We start from the raw sequence: 19,169 nt of genomic DNA, 5'->3' as shown, positions 1-19,169 counted from the left end.
TCGTGTCCCCTCCCCTCACACCCCGTCCCTCGTGTCCCATCACTCATGTCCCACCCCTCACACCCCATCCCTCGTGTCCCGTCCCTCGTGTCCCCTCCCCTCACACCCTGTCCCTCGTGTCCCATCACTCGTGTCCCGTCACTCGTGTCCCACCCCTCGTGTCCCCTCCTTTCACACCCCGTCCCCTCGTGTCCCCTCTCACCCCACGACCCTCCGTGGCTGACGCACCATGCGCAGGTTTTGAGCACAGAAACGCTCAAAGATGTCTTTTTATTATAAAGTCTGTCACCGATCGGTGTCCTTGGCAGCTCGGCAGCTCCGGGGCTGGCTGCGGACGCCAGATGCGTGGCACCGGTGCGGGGGCCATCAGGCGGTGCGCGGCCTGCCGCTGCCTCCCATGGCGATGAACACGTCAATGGGGACGTTGGGCAGCGTCAGGCAGTGGCTGCCGGGGCATCGCCGGAGCTGCCTGTGGGGAGAGAGCGGGGTGAGTCCAGCGGCACGGCATGGAATGGCCTGATGTGAGCCAGCATGGTACGGCACGGCACGGCACTGTCTGATACGGCGTGGCATGGCACGGCATTGTCTGATATGGCATGGCATGGCACGGCGTTGTCTGATCTGGCGTGGCATGACACAGCGTTGTCTGATACAGCACAGCACGGCACGGCACAGCACATCACAGGACGCTGCCTGCCCCGACAAAGCCTGCTGGCAGCCGCAGGCAGAGCCTGTCCTGTCCCAGGGCAAGGAGGGGTTCAACCATCAGACGACGCTTTCAGGAGCAAAACAAGCGGCATTTCCTGGAGCAGGAACCTGGTTGGTGTGATCGGGACACGGCGCGGCTGTGCCAGGGCCAGACCCTGTACCCCACAGGGTGTCCTGGACCCCCTTACCTTCCCACAGACCTCTCAGCGCCTACCGGCTCCTGCGTTTCGGGAGGCACAGCTGAGCTGGGACAGTCACCTGCCTCGATGGGGAACCTCCGAGCCTGCGGTGACTGCTGGGAGCTCATGTCCAGGCCCTGGATGCGTCTGACCAGAGAGGAGCGGGTGGGTGAGCCGGGCAAGCGCGGGCCCCCCAGCAATGGCAAAAGCACAGGGGAGCATGAGGGGACCCCAGCCAGCCCCGTGATGTCCGCACTGCCCACCCCAAGAGCCCCCACTCACCAAGAGGGCGTTCCAGCCTGTCCCCCACCTTGCTGCGCATCTGCCACCTGACTGACGCAGTGTCGGCTGCATCACAATGGCACCCTTGGGTTTTCAAAGGTTCCTCTGTGCCCCCCCGGGGTGCTGCGGGTGCTCCCGGGCGCTGAGATGCTGTTTTGAAGTTGCTGTGGGATGAACTGAAGGAGTGAAGTGTCCCAACCCGCATGAGGACATGGAGGGGTTTTTGCTTGCCAATGGCTACCAGCTTGGCAGGACCATTGGGGAGGGGATGTACTCCAAAGTGAAGGAGGCTTTCTCCCAAAAGCACCAGAAGAAAGTGGCAATTAAAATAATTGATAAGAAGGAAAGCCCAGAAGGTAAGAATTGACCCCAAAAGAGCTCCAGGCTGAGGCATTTTCCCTCCCTGGAGGCTTTTAATCCTCAGCAGAAATCTCGTTTCCCAAACTCACTGCCTGAGAGCAGACAGGGGGGCGCGGGGGTGCTGGGGGGGTCCAGCAGAACAGCCCGGGAACCATGGCCTGAGGGTCAGGACCTGTTCAGGTGGCTGCAAGGATGGCAAAGTGCTGGCAGAGCCCAGCATCCCCCCTCCACAAGCATCCCTCGGGGAATGGTGCCCCTGGTAAGGAACCAGGCACCCCGGGAACGACCTTCCCTCCCTCTGCCGAGTCCCAGCAGCTCGGGCACATCCCAGTGAGCAAACCCGCCTCCTCTCTTGGCAGAGTTTATTCAGAGGTTCCTGCCCCGAGAGCTCCAGATCGTCACGCGCTTGGACCACAGGAACATCATCCACGTGCATGAGATGCTGGAGTCTGCAGAGGGGAAGATCTGCCTCGTGATGGAGCTGGCGGAAGATGGGGACATCTTTGACTACGTGCTCCGTGAGGGTCCCCTGCCCGAGCCCCGTGCCAGGGCACTCTTCTGCCAGCTGGTCGAGGCCATCCGGTACTGCCACGGCTGCGGGGTGGCCCACCGCGACCTCAAATGTGAGAACGCCCTGCTGCAGGGCCACACCTTGAAGCTGACGGATTTTGGCTTCGCCAAGCTGCTCCCCAGGGACTGCAGGGAGCTGAGCTGGACCTTCTGCGGCAGCACAGCCTACGCGGCGCCCGAGGTGCTGCAGGGCATGCCCCACGACAGCTGTAAGGGCGATGTCTGGAGCACGGGCGTCATCCTCTATGTCCTGCTCTGTGCCCACCTGCCCTTTGATGACACCGACATCCCCAAGATGCTGCACCAGCAGCAGAAAGGCATCTCTGTCCCCAGGCATCTGGGGATCTCCAAGGAGTGCCAGAACCTCCTGAAAATGCTCCTGGAACCAGACATGACCCTGAGACCCTCCATCGAGGGGGTCAGCAGACACCCGTGGCTGACTAACCCCTGAGAGGGACTCGCCCTGCTCTCCCCAAATGGAACAATTGTTTCTAAAATGATGATAAATTTGAAGGTCAGCGTTTCCCATCTATCCCAGCCCCACAGGTTGGCAGAGACAAGGTCTGGTTCATACTCAGTCATTTTTATCGGCCATCAGCAGTGGGGAATGGGGCAAGCCAGAGCTCCAAGCAGCTTGGGGCAGTGCAGATCCACCTTCCCCAGTTAAGCAAACCTCCCCTGAAGCAGGTGGGAGAAAGGGAAATTTAAAGCAGCTGACACGCAGACCCTCTTGAGGCAGCCGTCCCCATCCCGCCAGCAAAGGAAATGAGAACACCCGACACAGGCAGCGAGTCTGTAGAATTCCTTTAATTGCTGTTAACTGCAAGTTTGTAAAAGGTTTGGAGAAAGTCATCGTTACAAAACTACCAGCTGTTAGAATTGTTCCTGGTTTTCACCCCAGCTAGAAAAGGCTCAGGGAGATGCAGAATAGTTCAGAACAGAGAATATTGCACAGACAACCAAACGGTTAATTTGACTAAAGAGAAAAAAAGAGGGGGGGAAAAAAGTGACACAGATGAGAGCATTGCACCCTCAGAGCTCTGCTGCAGCCCAGGGATCCAGCAGCCACTTGTATCATCAAACCCCGAGGGAACGGGAACTCCCATGCCCTGACACCCCACTGGTGTCACCTACCCACAACAGGTTTTCCCGCTACAGCTAAATTTGCGCCCAGGACACGGTGAGGCTGCAGCACGTTTCAGAGCTCTGCTGAGCTCGCTGCCCACCGAGCAGGAGGTGAGTTGTAGCTCAGTCTCCAGCCCTCGTAGGTTTTGCAGGACAGATGTGCTCTCGTGTAAGTGCCCGACGCCACTGCTGCCACAAATCCACCTGTGTGGGCAGCTGCATTTGAGAATCTCCCCAAAGCGGGGGGGGGGGGGGAAACCCACAAGACCCAAACCTAAAACCCCAACTCTTCCAAGTGCACCTGGGCTAATGCTATCCAAAACCAGAAGGAAACCCAGAGCTCCGATGAGGCAGCCCTGGAAGGGGCAGGAGGACAAAGGTAGCACATATAAACCCACCACCCAAAAGGCCAGAGACAGCAGCGAGGGCTCTGTCCCTTTAGGATAGCTGTGTATTGATTAGCAACATCCACTGAGGAGCATCTCGTGCCATTAGAAGGGAACTGCCCCAAAAAGAGAGGCCGTGGGTCCGAAGGAAGCATTGCAAGCAGTCACAGGGGGGCTTAAGTGAAGGAACTCAAGCGAGCACAGCGAGGCTTGGGACCCTGGTGGCCGTGGGGCCCGGCACAGGTGGGACACGAGGCAGGGGCAGAGCAGGGGACAGACACGGTACCACCCACACATGGGTGCTTCTGCCTCGGAGGTTAAAGCGGTCAGTGGGCCAGACAGGGGCTTTGCGAGGGCTGAACTGGGCACCGCAACAGAGGGGTTCTGCTCCCAGGGTGCCCCAAATCACCACCTGCCCAGAAGGGCTCAAGTGAGAGCAAGCCACAAGTACTTTGCTTGGAAAATGTAACGAGAAGTACACAAAACCCAGTAGAGGAAGGCAGTGCAGCTGCAAAGGGGGAAGCAGCAGGCCTCGGCTCCTCGAGGAGCTGCTGCTCTTGCAGCAGGAAATGGGAGTTTCCATTAAAAAAAAGCTCCCAAGACGAAAAGGCAGGCAGAAGCTCAGGGTTTGGCAGGGAGCTTGGCTCCTTCCAGCATGGCCTTTGGGTCAAAGCCACAAGCCAACTGCCTTCCTCTGCAGCAGAGTGGCACAGCAGAAGGGGCTTCTACTGCAGCATCTCCAGGCCCTGGCCACTCGCTGCACAGGGGCTTTCTCCAGGGAAGGCCTGGCCAGCAGCGCGGAGCAGCAAGTGCGCGGACACAGCTCGCATCCAAGAGCCTTTGAACTGCTGTACTGTAGATTACACGCGCACACACACAAGCAATCAGCCAGCTGGCAGTCTGGTGGCACCAAACAATCCTGCCAGGTGTCCAAGTGCCCAGCTCGGCCCGTGGACCCCGCACTGCATTGCATCTGCCTCTGCCCGACACTTTCGGGGCAGTCGGTTTTGGCTTGGCCAGTCTCTAGGACCTACTAAGAAGATGGGCTCCCTAGCAGCTAAGTGTACGAGTGAACTCCTGCTTCCTCCTCCTCCTCCCGGTCCGAAGGGGTCACTTGAGTTGCCCACAGGATTTAGCAGGAATGAAACTCCTCCAGCCTGGAGCTGCAATCCCCAGCACAGTTACACAGAAAGGAACAGCCAGTCCGTGATTTAATTCACATTCGATGGTGGAAATGAGCCTGTGACACACACTGGAAGCAGGCGTTTTATTCCCAGTCTTCCCACTCTTCGTCTTCCAGCTGCAAACAAGAGTAACACCTCTCCATCTGTTTCTGTAACTCAACAGCCATCTGCCAACAGATCCTCCTGCCCAGGGCACCCGAGTCAGTGCAAAGCTTGACACATCCCCATGCTCCCACACCCTCACAGCAGGGATTTGCTTGCTCCATTTCCCTTGGGGAACTTGAACGCTCATCCCTCTTTAAGCACGTCCAAACAGCCACTCTCTGCTCCAGCTCACACCCACGACTCCCACGGTGAGATCCCAAGCTAAGCCTGTGGCCTCAAAGAGCAAATCACACCTTTGAGAAGCCTCCTGCGAGCCACTCTAGGCAGGCAGCTGCCTGCTGCAGCGCTGCCCTGCCAGGCCAGCAGCAGCCACGTCTCGCTGAAACGTGCGGCACAGCCCTGGCGCCAGCACAGGGGCTGGAAGCGGGGCTCAAGCTGAGGGATTCACCCCCTTGCTCTGAGGCACTGCAGCCTCTCTCCTCCTCCCAGGGGAAGCACCCAGTGATGACAGAGCTCATGCAGCATCACCCCAAGGAGTTGCCGATGGTTTCTGGGAGCAACCTTCTTGCCTGTTTGAGCGAGCACCTCCCCCTGACTCACCTCCCCAGACACTTCCACCTTCGAGAGCGCCAGCTGCACCTCCTCCTCAGTCATGTCCAAATCAAAGTCCTTTTCCCAGTCCTCGCTGATATCAGTGCTGGAGCCTGTAACCACAAACATCACGACTGAGCTGTCAGAGCAGCACATGTTCTCCGGACACTCTGGCCAAAATGCACAGTTGCCCAAGCAGGCCCGCAAAGCCCTGGCACTCACAAGGCTCAGATCTACCGCAGTCTGCCCGAGGAGAGGAAACCTCCCCCGTTCCCAAGAGCAGGCTGCTGGGCTGGCAGCTCGCTAACAGAGACTGAACTGCACTTCCCTCGCAGCAAGGGCCGGTTCAGAACAAGTGGGAGAGGTGAATGCTGAAACATGTTCTCCTCTGGCCTAGGAGAACTAGGATGTGTCACGCTTCAGTCACACAGAAAGTGCAACAGATAAGGAATAACAAGAGTGACTTAGATATGGAGACTGCCATAGTCCCCAACAGAAAGAACAACCTCCTGGGGCAGAGGAGGAGCAGGGACGCTCCCAGGGGTGACATGCAGAAGGAAGGAAACACTTTTCCTACACAGACCACAGCCTTGCCCCCGTACCCAGCAGGCCAGGGACCAAAGGTCTATCCTGTTCAGCTGACAGACTTTTGATTTCTTGCCTAATTTAATTCTGCTCACAGGCCCAGTTCACGATACTTGGCCACCTAGCTGGAGCTTTGGTTGCTTCCAGTGGCTTTATAATCCTATAACCCACATAACCGTTATTGTGGGAGACCTGCAGCAGGCTCTGCTGAAGGCAGAATCCCCTGTGGTGAAAGGTTTGTAGTATCAGCCAGAGCTGCAACACATCCCTCCTCAGGTCCTAGAGGAGTCTCACCCTCCACTCCCCTGAGGGCGCAGCAGGAACAGGGCTCAGGAGAAGGCTCAGGCCAGAGCCAGCTGCAGCACCAGCCAGCAGCCTGCCCAGAGCAGATCGTCACCACCTGAAGTGACCAACTTGACCCTGCCCAACAGCACAAGGAATTGCTTCCACTTTAGTTCTGGCCATTGGATCTAACCTTCCTGGGTGATTTTGGCAAAACCCCTTTTCTCCTCCCCCATCATCACAAAATCGGAGCCCTTTCCCCCAAAGCTGCCGCCCCCAGCAGGTGGTTTCCAGGCCCTGTGCCGACCTCACATACACACCTTTCTTGCCGTTGTTGGAGGGAGTGGATTTCCCACTGTCCGAGTTCAGCTCAAAGACTCGTAGATCTGTTGGTCCTTCCTCTTTCAGAGTCTCTGTCCTGCCCTGGGCTTTGCTCTCCACCTCTTTGAGCTCCGTAACAGCCGGTTGTTCTGAGGATGCTGCCGACTCCCGGGCAGGTGCAGAAAGGTGACCAGGTTCTGGGGGCTTTCGCAGGGAGCTCTGCTCTTCTGAGGTGGCCTCCAGCAGCCTCTGGGAGAGGTCTCCGGCCCCGGCTGGTTGTGCTCCAGTCTGTAGCTGTGCAGCGGGCACAGAGGCAGGGTTTGCAATCTGAGTCACAAGGGAGATGCTCTCACTGCTCTCAGAGGGGCTCCCCTCCGCTGGGGCCGGCTCCGGAGGGAGGACGGCCCAGCTTTCCTCTGAGGGTCCCTTCTGAGCAGTGGGGTGGCTTCCCTCCAGGGCTGCAGGGGCAGATTCTTTCTCTGCTGCTTCTGGAAATTTCACGTTTGCACAAGGCAGGGGTGACATCCCCAAGAACTCCTCTGTAGGAAGGCAGAAGAGAAGTGAGAGATGTTTCAGCAAGCGCAGCAGCAGCTGACAGTGCAGCAGGGTTGGCTGTAGCTGGGCTGGGAGCTGAAATCTGTGGGAGCGAGGAGTAGCCACCACCCTCTCTAACTGAGACCTGCCAAGGTCTGCACGAGCCCTCCTGCAGATCCCCAACCATCCGACCCACCTTCATCCTCTTCCCAGGCTGGCTCCTCTTGGTGAATGCTCTGCTCCGCTCGCTGCTTCAGAGCCTCCCTCCGGGCTTCATCCTGCAGGGAATTCTGCGTCAGCAGCCGCTCACGTCCTCAAGTCCCTTCTTCCCCCAGGCACTTCAGCGTCAGTGACAGGGAGGACACAGACAAGGCAGCCCAGATCCCTGCCTTTCCAGGAAAAGTATCTTCTCCCTCTTTGGTCTGCATTAGAGAGCTCCCTGGCTGGAGCACCCACCCCCTGGGGGAGGCACCCACCTCCTGACATACCTGCTCCAAGCGATGCACCTTATAGAAGTAGCGCTGCCAGAATTCAGAATGGGAAACAGCCACCGGGACCTGGCAGTGACACAGGAAACACCATGAGTCACTTCAGAGGGAGGGCTGCAGTTGCTGCCTTACTCCTCTCTCCTCCTGAGGCTCGCAGCTACCCTCATAACCTGTGCAAGGCACCTGCATTTTCAGGTGCACAGACTCGGGACCAAGCCCCGGGTACGCATGGGAAGACACTCAGACACACATCAGCTACAGAGGAACTTCTTTTTCAGACCAGTGACAAACAAGCAGAGAAGAATAATACAATATGCTGCCTGGTATTGCTGTGCCAGTTTGCCGTGCAACCACAATCCTTTCTAACACCAACTCCAGGGTTCAAACAGCTCAGGGCTACACTGCACCAGATCCCAAGTCAGAACTTGCCCACTACAGGAGCCAGGAAAGGCCTTACCATTTTAGTGTAGAGAGCCCGGATGGAAGGGCTGGTTGCCAGCAGCTCCGCGATCTCCCCTTTCTTCTCCTCTAGGTTAAACTGAGAGAGCCAGGCCTCAAGGAGCTCAGCAGGGCCTGTACAGGACAAGCACAGAGATAACTGTCCTCGGCACAAACAAGGCAGGAACAGTTTAGGGAAGTTTCATTGGAAAGGTGCTACAGACCAGACCAGCTGGGGTGAAAAAGGGGCATAGGAGGAGGGAGACGTGGGTCTCTGAGCCCACCCCACGTCGTGGGTCCTCTGCCAGCACAAGGGCACATAGTGCCAGCTGTAGCGGCAGTTTAAACTGACCCAGCAAACTCCCAGTCTAAGCTGCAACAGACAGATCTGCTCTCCATAAACAGTGAGCCCATCTACAATCGAGCCAGCACGCTTGCTGGCAAAAGGCTCCGGCCAGTTCAGGATGGCCCACAGACCCCACACCAAGGCCCAGCTTTGCTCGGGCCAAGCCCCCCCGTACCATCAGGTTCATTGCAGTAGGTGGCCGGGTCTGACTGGAGGCTGTAGAGGCGAGCCTGGAGGAGAAGGCACAGGGGCAGAGCCGTCAGCAGAGCGGCAGAATCCCCAGAGAGCAGGGCTCGGGACTCCACATCCCGGAGAGAAGCTCCAGAACGGGGCACTCACCTTGGCACTGTCATAGGGCTCTGTGGTACCTGTGGGTGTTGCCATCAGTGTTATGACATCGCAGTCAATGGTCTTATCCGGAGAGGGAGCAAACGTGTCCGAGATGACACCCAGGAAGTCAGAGAGCCCTTTCCTCACCTTTTCTGTCGCACCTGAGGAACCTTCTGTCCTCTTGAAGAGAAAAAGCAGCACAGTGTAAGTAACAGTGCCTGCAGCAGCAGGACAAGTCTCAGTCTGTTCTGGATAGGTTCCTTTAAGGAAGCAAGATGTCTCTGCCTACAAAAAAATGCTGAGGCAGCGACTGTGTGGCCAGGGCTGGGCCAGAAGGGTGTGGGGGCAGGCACCAGCCTCAGGTGGCTGTGGGGGAAGGACACAGCCAGGTTCGCGGACTGGCTGGTCTAGGGGTTGGACTGTCACAGCAGCAGCTGTGCAGGGCTAAGGCTGACAGCTTGTGCGGAGATCTGATGTCATACTACAGCGACACCGCCAGCATCCCACCTACACGGCACACAGGGAGAGGGAAAGCACAGGGAACCTTTCCCCACGCATCTCCAGAGGTTCCTCACCGCTACAGCAAGGAAATCCCACACAGTGCTCGGCACCAAACCTGCGCCGAGGAGAAAATCTGAAACCTGAAGCTCATGGTTATATGTTGGGGTTTGTTCAGAGGATCGTGTCCTCAGAGGCAGGAAACATCTTATTCATCCCCATCCCCATCGCTTTCTGCAACAAGAATCCCAGCTCTCTTACTCCTATACTCACTGACAGCTTGTCCTTAACCACGCTGGCCGTAGCAGCGATAGTGCAGGCTGTGTCATGCTGCACTACTTGGGTGAACTCAGCCAGGTCCCGTTTCATGAATTCCAAAGCTTCTGTGGACTGTAAGAAGACAACAGATAGATTGTGTAATCTTTTTGCTCTCCCACAAAGCCACAGTCACTCTGGGAACACCTGGCACATTACCAAGATTAAAGTGCCAGAGCCTTTAACCCAGCTGAGCCCCTACCCCAACTCATGCAACGGGTAAGACTAATAACCAGAACTACAACGGGAAACAGCTATGCCCAAAACATGTTACAGTGGGGTTTTTCTAAGCTAAAATAGGAAAAATACATGTTAGGAAAAGTCTTGTTCTGAGATTTGTGTATAATTAACAATGCTGTCACAGGCAGGAAGTTACACCTCAGAAAGCAATGCTGCAAGCACATGCCCTCCCTGCCCAGGTGGTGATTTTCACATCAACAGAGACCAAAGCTGCTTCCCCGAGCCGTAAGATCCCAGCGCAGCGGTCAGGTCCCCGGCTCCCTGAGCTATCACAAATTCATCCGAAATCCCTCCACACGTACCGATCAGCCCCCTTCCCGGGGTCACGGGCTGCGCGACAGCCGCACACCCCACCGGGCATCAGGCAGTCGCTAAGGCCAGGCTCGGAAGGCATCAGAGCCGTTGCTGACAAAGCCCACAGCCCAGCACAGCGGAGAGCGCGATGCAGCGCTCGCAGGGAGCCGGCCAGCGCCGCGGCTCCCTCAGCCCACCGACCCCTGGGCAGCGGGTCCCGGGGCCCCCCCGCAGGCCCGCCCCATCCCGTCCTACCTTCTCCTTGACGGCTTGGTAGCTCTGCTGCAGCCAGCTCCGCCACCAGCCCGCGTCCTCCCTGCCACGGGACACGCGCGTCAGGCGGGCCGGGCCCCACCAGAGCCGGGCCCCACCAGAGCCGGGCCCCACCAGAGCCGGGCCCGCACCCTGCCTGCCTGCCTGCCCGCCCGCACCCTGCCTGCCCGCCCGCCCTCTCTCTCTCCGGCCCGCTCCAGCCCGGCCCAGGCCGCGGTCCAGGCCCCGTGGCCCCACCGCCCCCCGAGGCCGGCCCCGCTCCCGCCGCCGCCGCCGCCCCCCCGGCCCCTCAGCGGTACCGAACTCACCCTTCCGCCATCTTGGCAGCCTGACGTCACCAATATTTACCGACCCCTCACCCCGCAGGCCCCGCCCCCGCGGGCCGTGCCTCCCCGTGACGTCACTTCCCTCTCCTCCTCCCGGAGGGCGGCCGGCGCTACGGTGGCCGGGCGGGAGCGGGCGGCGAGAGGCGGTGGTGAGGGGCTGAGCGGCCGTCGGCGCGGGGCGGGGGTCGCGTTCCGGGGCACGCCCGGTACCGGGAAGGAAGAACCTCCGGGGCCGGGGGTGGGGTGGGGGGGGTGTCTGCCCGGCGGGGAGGTGGCGCGGCCGCTCCCGGCGCCTCCGGCTCCCGGCGCCCAGGAGCTCCCCGCGGCCCTGGGGAGAGGCTGGTGGGAGGCGGCGGGTCCGCGGGAGCCCTCCTGCTGACGGTGCCTTCTCGTCGGCCCTGGCAGCGGCGGGAGCGATGGAGATGCAGTCGTACTACACCAAGCTTCTGGGGGAGCTCAACGAGCAGCGCAAGAGGGACTTCTTCTGCGACTGCAGCATTATCGTGGAGGGGAGGATCTTCAAAGCGCACAAAAACATTTTGTTCGCCAACAGCGGCTATTTCCGAGCCCTGCTGATTCACTACATCCAAGACAGCGGACGCCACAGCACCGCCTCTCTGGACATCGTCACCTCGGAGGCCTTCTCCATCATCCTGGACTTCCTTTATTCCGGGAAGCTAGATCTCTGCGGGGAAAACGTTATCGAGGTGATGTCTGCGGCTAGCTATTTGCAGATGACCGATGTGGTCAACTTCTGCAAAACGTATATAAGGTCGTCGTTAGATATTTGCAGGAAAATAGAGAGAGAAGCCGCTTTCTATCAGGCTGATAGCGGGAGCGCTAGCTCTGCGAGAGAGGGCACCTCGTACGGCTCAAAGAGCCAGTGCTCTGCCTCTGTCTCTTCCCTGCAGGAGAAGGAAAGGATTTCGGATTGCCAGAGAGATCCTCCCTGCGGTGAGTGCAGCAGCTGCCATCCCCTGGAGCTTGTGGTCAGAGACCCCGCGAGCAGCGACTCTCCAGACGACGCCAATTCTTCGCTGCCCAAGGGGGTGGAACCCAAAGTAGAGTTTGACTCGGACGAAGTAGAGGTAGAAGTGGGTGAACGGCTGCCGCAGTATCCGACTCCGTTGTCCCTCGAGCAGATGGAAGAGGGGCTGCACGGCGGGCAGGCGATGGACCTGGCCTGCAATAACTATCACATGAAACAATTCCTAGAGGCCCTGTTGCGCAACAGCTCAGCTCAGAGAAAGGATGATGTGGTTCATCACTTTGTCCGGGGCTTTGAGGGTAGGCCAGAGGATGCAGGGGTAGCCATGAGTTCCATGATGGACATTCACAGCGACTGGTATGGTGAGGACACAGGTGAGAGGACTCGGGGGGCGTAGTCTGTGCAATTGAGGAGAAAACTGCTTAGTTGTGCGACTTCCTTTGTTACTCTCGTTCTTGTTCAGGAATATATTGCTGAATATTATGCCGTAGCAAAATAAACTATTGTTCTGGACTTCAAAAGAAAGCTGTACTCATTTATTCAGTGCAGCACTTGGGAGGTAAGTATTTCTGAGAGCTTTTACAGTCTATTTGCAACAGATCCTGAAGCTTGGTATTGGTGATGCTGCTTTAATAAACAATCTCATTTGGGACCCTGTTGAATGGCAGGCGAATTTTTAAAATGAATCTTCCTCTCGTGACATTAGTGTTATAAAGAGGAATCGGAAAGATAAGTTGAGCTGCCACAAGAGGGATCTGCTGTCGAACCCGACAGACCAGAAGTAACTTACTCCACTGGGGCTCCTGCCAGCTCATTGGCTGCTGGAGGATAGTCTGTTTGCTCGCTCTTACTTTGAACTTTGAAAGGGCAGAAATCAGTTTTATTCAATACTGAGCAATCCCTAGAAATTCTTTAAGAGCACTGAAAGCTTTAAACTCTGTGGTATTGCAGAAAGACGAGACTTAACTTTTACGTCTAGAGGCAAACTCGCTTTTCAGCTGCTGGTCACCCGGGGTTCTGCTGCTTTCCCAAGCCCAGCGCCTGGTGGGATATCTTGCGCTGGCAGGAATGTCTCCCAGCAGCGATGTCAGGGACCTGGAGGAGAAGAAGATCACGTCCATATGCGTTTCTCCTGAAGTGGACAATAAGGATTTGGGCATTTTATCTGCTTACGGTAATGTCGCCGCACAGCTTGCCTCGGCCAAACTGCCTTACGAAGATGGGAGGTGACTGACAAACCAAGTGCCGTCGTTCAGGATGTGACAAATGGAATAATGGTGTGGGCCACAGAGAGGAGATCTTTCACTGAATGTTCTGCTCTAGATAGCAAGCTTACATTCATGTCATTGCAGCTCAAGCATGCATGTGTGATCTTAAAGTCCATAAACCCAATATTATCTCTCACTGCTTTAAAATAAGGAATCTGATAAAATCACAAATCCAGTCTTACAGTCACCAAAAGATGAAAGTTATGGGAACAGAGTGCTGTCACCAGATCATGCCGATGGCTTTTGACGTGTAGCGAGGCAAGAGCATCTAACACACAAATGTGGCTTACTTTTTTCCCTCTTTAAAATCCTCAGAGTGTTACTGAATCGTTAAAAGGGAAATGGTTCTAGAATTTGATGGAGAACATCAGGTGTTATGACAACGTATTAGAAATGTTAATGGTAGGTATGCTTTAAATAGTGGGGAAAAACCACCAAACTTTGCATTCTTATATTTCTCTGCTAAAACTGAACAGTGTAAGCATTTAGTAGAATGGTAGTATCTCTTCTCAGCTTTTAGTGCTCCCGCTATCTTAAGAATTTTCACAAGACAGCAGGAATGAGAAATGCAAAGCCCTGATAAAAGAACAGCGCTCTCGTGCATTCAGGCTGACGGATGAGATAAATACCACTTGCTTTCAAGTGTCCACGTCTGTTCCAGTCATCCTGGTCCCTTTCCCAGCTGATGGAGGGTAAACAGGCTCCTCTAGAGAGCCTGGAAGCAAGGCAGGGCTAAGAACTGCTTTTCTTTTTTTAAACAGAGCTCTAAATGTCCAGCAGGGATTAGCAGTACTTGGGAAGGTCCAAAATTAGGTGAGATAAGTCACACATTAATACTAGACACTCCTTTTTTTTTTTTTTTTTTTTTTTAGTGCAAGGAATGTTCTACAGCTCCACCTCCTTTGGTGTAACTGTTAATGCAAACACTTTCCCGAATCAGTACCTGAAACAGGGAAAACTAATCTTTCAGTATAACATCTCAACCTTTACGCTGGGAAGGAAGCTCGCATCTGGGCTGACACTGAAAAGCTTGGCAATTCCCATGTAAAATGTGATCTTCAAATTTAATTCTCTTTGCATCTGACTTCATAAATTACATATTACTTGTGTGTATGTAGTATGATTTTAGGAAAAGTAAAATATCAGCAAACGTATCGGAGTCCTTCATCTTGTTATTACCAATAGAAAGGCTAAAGTGAATGGCAGTAGAAACAAGCATTCATTTTTTTTGATGGGTTCCTCGCATCTAAATTTATGCACATTGTAAAAGCATATGGGAAACATTGCACAGTATACTTCTACCTGTAATTTGTGTTAAAGATTTTAGTTTCTAACGCTGTTTAATGCTAATGGTACCTTTAGGGGAAAAAAAAAAAGAAAAGAAAAGAAAGTAGGAAATTTTCTATGGCTGAGATAGTGCAGAGACCCCACTGCACTAAAAGCAAATTTTGGGCACTTAATTAAATGGCTTCTTAAAGTAAAATTTATTTGTTTTTCTGTTGTGAGCCAACTCCCTTAGAGTATCAGCTGTGTAAGTATAGGCAAGCTGATTTTCAAGGGACTGGATCATCTGCAGCTGCATGAATGTCTTCTGAAATTGCACAACCTACAGAAATTCCAGGTAAGCCAAACACAAAAAGAGGGGAAAGTCAATTATCTTGACTCAGATGTGCAGCAAGGAGGATATGAAGCCAACATAGCTAATGTTGGTGAACTGCCTGGTCTAACGCGTTGTGTTTTCTTTCAAAAGGTGATGTGTTAGTTGTGCCAATCAAGCTTCACAAATGTCCGTTCTGTCCCTACACGGCTAAACAGAAAGGAATACTAAAACGGCACATTCGCTCTCACACAGGCGAGAGACCCTATCCCTGTGAGACGTGCGGGAAACGTTTCACTCGGCAGGAACACCTTCGGAGTCACGCTTTAAGTGTAAGTTTGAAAGACTATCAGTAAATTTTTTTAAAGTTTTTGGCGTTTCCCAGTCGTATTTCCCAAAATATGTTGGACAAAATGATTGTTGCCAACGTGAGATAAACTTCTCTAATACTAAGTTTAGGCTACTGGTATGTTCATTAGTACTTACGTAGCCCCAAATGTTTTTATTGCTGGAAATGTGATGGGATCATCTGCCCTTTAGCTTCAGCGTAGATGTTTTTCTCTTCTAGGATTAAATGCAAAGCAGCACCCCAGAAGGAGCTAAAGCAAGAAGGCAGATTGCCTTTTTTACCATCATGTTTTATTTTTAACTTCAGGTGCATCGATCGAACAAGCCGATTATCTGTAAAGGTTGCAGGAGAACGTTCACGAGCAGCCTGTCTCAAGGATTACGACGCTTTGGCTTGTGCGACAGCTGCACTTGTGTGACCACTACCCACGAGGACTCGATGCCCATTAACCTCAGCCTAATGGAACCTTCATCAGAAGGCCAAGAGAAGGGGGATGCGGATAACGATTGGCCCATATATGTGGAGTCTGGAGAGGAGAACGATCCCGCTGATGATGATGATGCCGATGGTGATGACAAGCAGGAAATCCACAGGAGCTTATCAGACCGAGAAACACTTATGTAGCAGTGCGAGGAGAGTGGGAGGATTTAAAGTGTCTCCCTGGCAGTGGTCAGTCTGCAATGGAAAACTGCGTATTTGCCCAACCAACTGTGCTGGTTTTTATTATTCTGTTTTTTAATAGAAGAGTAGGGAGAATTGGAATTTTTAATACTCTTAAGTTTTCAGTGCTGTGCACCAGAAATCTGTGAAGAATCTTCTGTCTGGGGTTCACAGAGGTTATACTTGAGCAATTTCCAGTGGTGTCTCTGCCTCCTAGTTTTGATTTTGCAGGCGGAACATTTCTGTTTTGTTTTGATAACAGGTTTCTTCAAGTAATGCTGTCATGGTCCTTAATCCCAGATCTGAAAGGGGCACCATCTTCTCTCTGAAGATTACATGAAAAGAAATGTAGTTTTCATCCATTGCCTTGGGACTTTTCTAAACTAAGTTGTGATCCTTCTGTATTAGGACACTGTTATCTGAAGTGTAAACCTTAACTGTTTGCTTAGACTGGATTTGACCTGGAAACCAGGACAGACAAACCAGGATAGCAAAAATATGCTGCTGCTGCAGGCATAGACAGTAAGAATAAATATATGTCACGTGTCCTTAATTGCAGGTATTTAGAGAATGAGTTTCTCTTTCTGAATTGTTTTTACTACATCTTCCTCTCTGAAGAGCTTGGACTACAGATCTTCAGATGTGTCTTTAGTGTCAAGTTGACATTAGTAGCCTTGGCTTAAGAAATAATTAAGCACACATTATGGTGGCTAGTGTCCTGGTTTCTTGGTTTAGACTAAGCAAACTGCCCAATTTTCTTCAGCTTTTTACAGTAGAAGTTAAAAGCTGTCAATCAGGGTACTTGGGAATTCTGATTCTAGTGATTAAATAGCCAGATTGACAGCTGATGTAGCTGAGGAGCAGTTAAATATCCATGTCTGAGCTATGCATATCAAACAGCTCTAAATACCCTTTTTGAAACAATTGGGTAGGACATCTCAGAAATTTTTACTAGCCTCTTTGTATGCAAATCCTTTTCTTTTACTATATTTTCTTTTAGTCTTTGGTGATCCTTCTCACGGTTTTATGTTGTCATGTGAATTTATCCAAGTACTGTTTTATTTTTTTTAAAAAACCTCTTCAGTGCGGACCTCATGTTTCTTTGCTGGGATAGATAAAGGTTGGCTTCCAAAGGAGGTGAGATTTTTTTTCATCTTTCCAGTACCGAGTTGATATAAGCTATCAAAAAACCAAGCTGGGAAGCTTTAGAAGAAAACACACCACCAAGAGAAAGCCTGTTTGCTTATAGGTAACCTACTGTTTCCTAATGAAGAGACAAAACTGAAATATACTGTGAAATAAGACTGTTAATGCTTCTTTACTATGTTGTTCATAAGCGTTTCATGAAAAGGCAAATTGTTTGAGCCTGTCTAGCTGGAGTAAGTGCTAGATCAGAAGCCTGTAGATGGACATGGCTGACAAGGGATGAGCAGTTCCTCCCACTTAACAAGACAGTGCTTCTGGAAGTTTTTAGTGTAAAGACTTTACACTTGGCAAACATTAGATGGAACCTAAAAAAACAAAGAGCCCTCTGATTTAACCAGTTCTTGGGGTTTTTTTGCATACCTTGTGCTTTTGTTTTACATACTGAAAAAGAACAATTCAGCTTCTCTATCTGCTTCCTCCTACAGTGGAACAGTAGTCCTATAGTGATGTCGGAATTTACTTGTGAGAGGTGATATCACAATTGCAGTTAAGAACTCATTGCCAGATCAGGTAGGATGAGGAAAGAAGAAACAAGCTTCTTTTTAAACAAGTCTTTTTACCTTCCACTGTTTTCATGAATCGCTAGTAAAGAGACTTATTTTGAAATGGTCTGGTCTAAGATCTTGACGAGTGCCACCTTCACAAGAAGATGCTGGCATCACGTGCTACGTTTATTTTCTGTAACTGAAGTTGCATAAGCTTTCAGTGGTCCCTATTCCAGGTCATCTGTAAATCTGAGTTTGTGGTAGCTGAACAGTATCATAGTGACGCAAATCATCATAGAAAAACAATGCTGGGACAAGATCTTCTAAAAAATTCAGGGCTTTATTGCCCCTATTTTAGTCATCTAGATTAAGACCATCAAAGAGACAACTCATGTCGATGCCAGATTTGGAGCTGAGCTCCTTTGAAAATCCTGCTGTGGTTTTGGGTCCTTAGCACTTTTGAAAATCTGAGCAAAATGTGGCCTTGGAAATCATGCCAGCAAGTTTGAAAATGCCACCTCCAGCCTACCAGGGCGAGTCTTTTGGACTACTGCCCTATTTTTGTTGAGTACGCCCAACATCAGAGGGCATTTTTTTTTGTATCTGCTTATCTGATAAAGGGAGAACTTTTGTGTGTGAGAACACCTGAAAGAGAGTCACTCGATCTGTGTTTGTTAGGAGACTGACTTGCTAATGGAAGTGGAGTAAGAATGTAAATAGGAATCCAAAAGGATATTTAGTTACCAGGCATCCCAATTTCTGGTCATTCTAGCATGAAGATGCCACCTCGTTGTAAATATTGGTAGAGGCCACTAGATATGGAATATCAGCTGAGCGTGGTTCTGGCTAGTGCGCCACAATTAAACTGCCAGAAGATTTAGCTTCTTATATGGCTGAGCCGTGCTGAGGTGCGGGCTAGCGAACTCTGAAACTGTGAAGACATTCGGAGTGGGGAAAATGAACCTCTTGCGAAAGTCGGTGTGTAGTAAGAGCTGCAGGAATGACTGCAGAGACCTTCAGCAATTTTACTTCAACCTTTTTTTGGTCTTAGAGATCGTTCTTGTGTGTCTTGTGCATAGAGAATGGAGCTGTGTTAAGGTTTGTGTAACACTGGGTAAGGGGTGCGGGTGGGGGGTACGCCGGTCCCGTTCCAGGTTGAAAGTGACCACCAAAATCGATGTTTCCTGTTGATCTGTCATATTGTGCTGCTTTGTTTTCAGTGGAGTCCTTCAACCTTTGTATTTAGAAGAGGATGTAGTTTATCCACATTCTTGTGACCAGATGTTCATGTAAACCTGTTTGCTGTGCTTTCCATTTCGTTTTTGGATGTTTTTCCTGAAATCTTCCATTGTAGATCCAGCCTCTACAAGCTTTGAGAAAATGATGTAGCTGTTTTAAAATATTCCTATGGTGCTTAATGAAGAAACAAAAATAATGTTTTTAGGAAAGTTATTTCTAGTATAATCTCATTCTCAAAGGTTTTTTAAAGGCCATGCAGACTACATATCTTAAAGTCTTAGCTCTACGTAATTGACTTTGTTTAGGAGTATACGTTTTAACGTACTTTTGCACATAATTGCACTGTATTTCACTAAAGGAATACATGCTGCACTGGTATTCATAGCGCATTTAACCTCTTGGTGCAAGACCTTGTAAATCTTCCAAATGTGGTTATTTAATTTACTGATGTTTTGTAAGGCAGTTTCATAACTGAAGTCCTTTAGTCTAGTTTAAATGACAAATTCTTATAAACCGAACCTTATTTGTAGCAGTGACTTAACTATATTTGTGGATCTTGGAGCATTCTGGAGCTTTTTGATTGTCTAGAAAATAAAACTCTCTGAGAGGGTTGCTTT

At 51.9% G+C, this 19,169-nt stretch overlaps 4 protein-coding genes across 8 annotated transcripts; 2 read left to right on the top strand and 2 right to left on the bottom strand.

Annotated features, from left to right (window-relative positions):
• Positions 1-366: 366 nt before the first annotated feature.
• On the bottom strand, positions 367-1,209 carry FAM229A (family with sequence similarity 229 member A). The gene is made up of 3 exons (XM_054802747.1): positions 1,151-1,209; positions 897-1,034; positions 367-469 (listed from the first exon to the last, which is right to left on the bottom strand). The coding sequence occupies exons 1-3, from the start codon at positions 1,207-1,209 to the stop codon at positions 367-369; spliced, it is 300 nt and encodes a 99-aa protein (XP_054658722.1).
• TSSK3 (testis specific serine kinase 3) lies at positions 1,188-2,607 on the top strand. The gene is made up of 2 exons (XM_054802055.1): positions 1,188-1,525; positions 1,889-2,607. Exons 1-2 carry the CDS (start codon positions 1,381-1,383, stop codon positions 2,548-2,550), a joined length of 807 nt encoding a protein of 268 aa, XP_054658030.1. The 5' UTR covers positions 1,188-1,380; the 3' UTR covers positions 2,551-2,607.
• Positions 2,608-2,886: 279 nt separating this feature from the next.
• Positions 2,887-10,803, bottom strand: BSDC1 (BSD domain containing 1). 4 transcript variants are annotated; one of them, XM_054802047.1, is made up of 11 exons: positions 10,743-10,803; positions 10,417-10,477; positions 9,586-9,702; positions 8,824-8,994; positions 8,660-8,714; positions 8,158-8,273; positions 7,701-7,769; positions 7,409-7,490; positions 6,678-7,217; positions 5,500-5,603; positions 2,887-4,910 (listed from the first exon to the last, which is right to left on the bottom strand). In XM_054802047.1, exons 1-11 carry the CDS (start codon positions 10,751-10,753, stop codon positions 4,878-4,880), a joined length of 1,359 nt encoding a protein of 452 aa, XP_054658022.1. In that variant the 5' UTR covers positions 10,754-10,803; the 3' UTR covers positions 2,887-4,877. The 4 variants fall into 4 exon arrangements, with proteins under 4 accessions (XP_054658022.1, XP_054658021.1, XP_054658019.1 ...); XM_054802046.1 differs by having other exon boundaries at positions 9,574-9,702; positions 10,743-10,782; XM_054802044.1 differs by having other exon boundaries at positions 2,887-5,603; positions 9,574-9,702.
• A 28-nt stretch (positions 10,804-10,831) lies between these two features.
• Positions 10,832-19,169, top strand: ZBTB8B (zinc finger and BTB domain containing 8B). Of its 2 annotated transcripts, none has more exons than XM_054802054.1 (4): positions 10,832-10,909; positions 11,166-12,122; positions 14,767-14,945; positions 15,269-19,169. In XM_054802054.1, exons 2-4 carry the CDS (start codon positions 11,177-11,179, stop codon positions 15,584-15,586), a joined length of 1,443 nt encoding a protein of 480 aa, XP_054658029.1. In that variant the 5' UTR covers positions 10,832-10,909; positions 11,166-11,176; the 3' UTR covers positions 15,587-19,169. The 2 variants fall into 2 exon arrangements, with proteins under 2 accessions (XP_054658029.1, XP_054658028.1); XM_054802053.1 differs by lacking the exon at positions 10,832-10,909 and having other exon boundaries at positions 11,043-11,467; positions 11,672-12,122.

Source organism: Grus americana, chromosome 23 (genome assembly GCF_028858705.1).
Source record: "Grus americana isolate bGruAme1 chromosome 23, bGruAme1.mat, whole genome shotgun sequence".
NCBI classification, from domain to species: domain Eukaryota; kingdom Metazoa; phylum Chordata; class Aves; order Gruiformes; family Gruidae; genus Grus; species Grus americana.
Note: the sequence above shows the minus strand (reverse complement) of the source record. Positions and strands in the feature narration are given on the sequence as shown.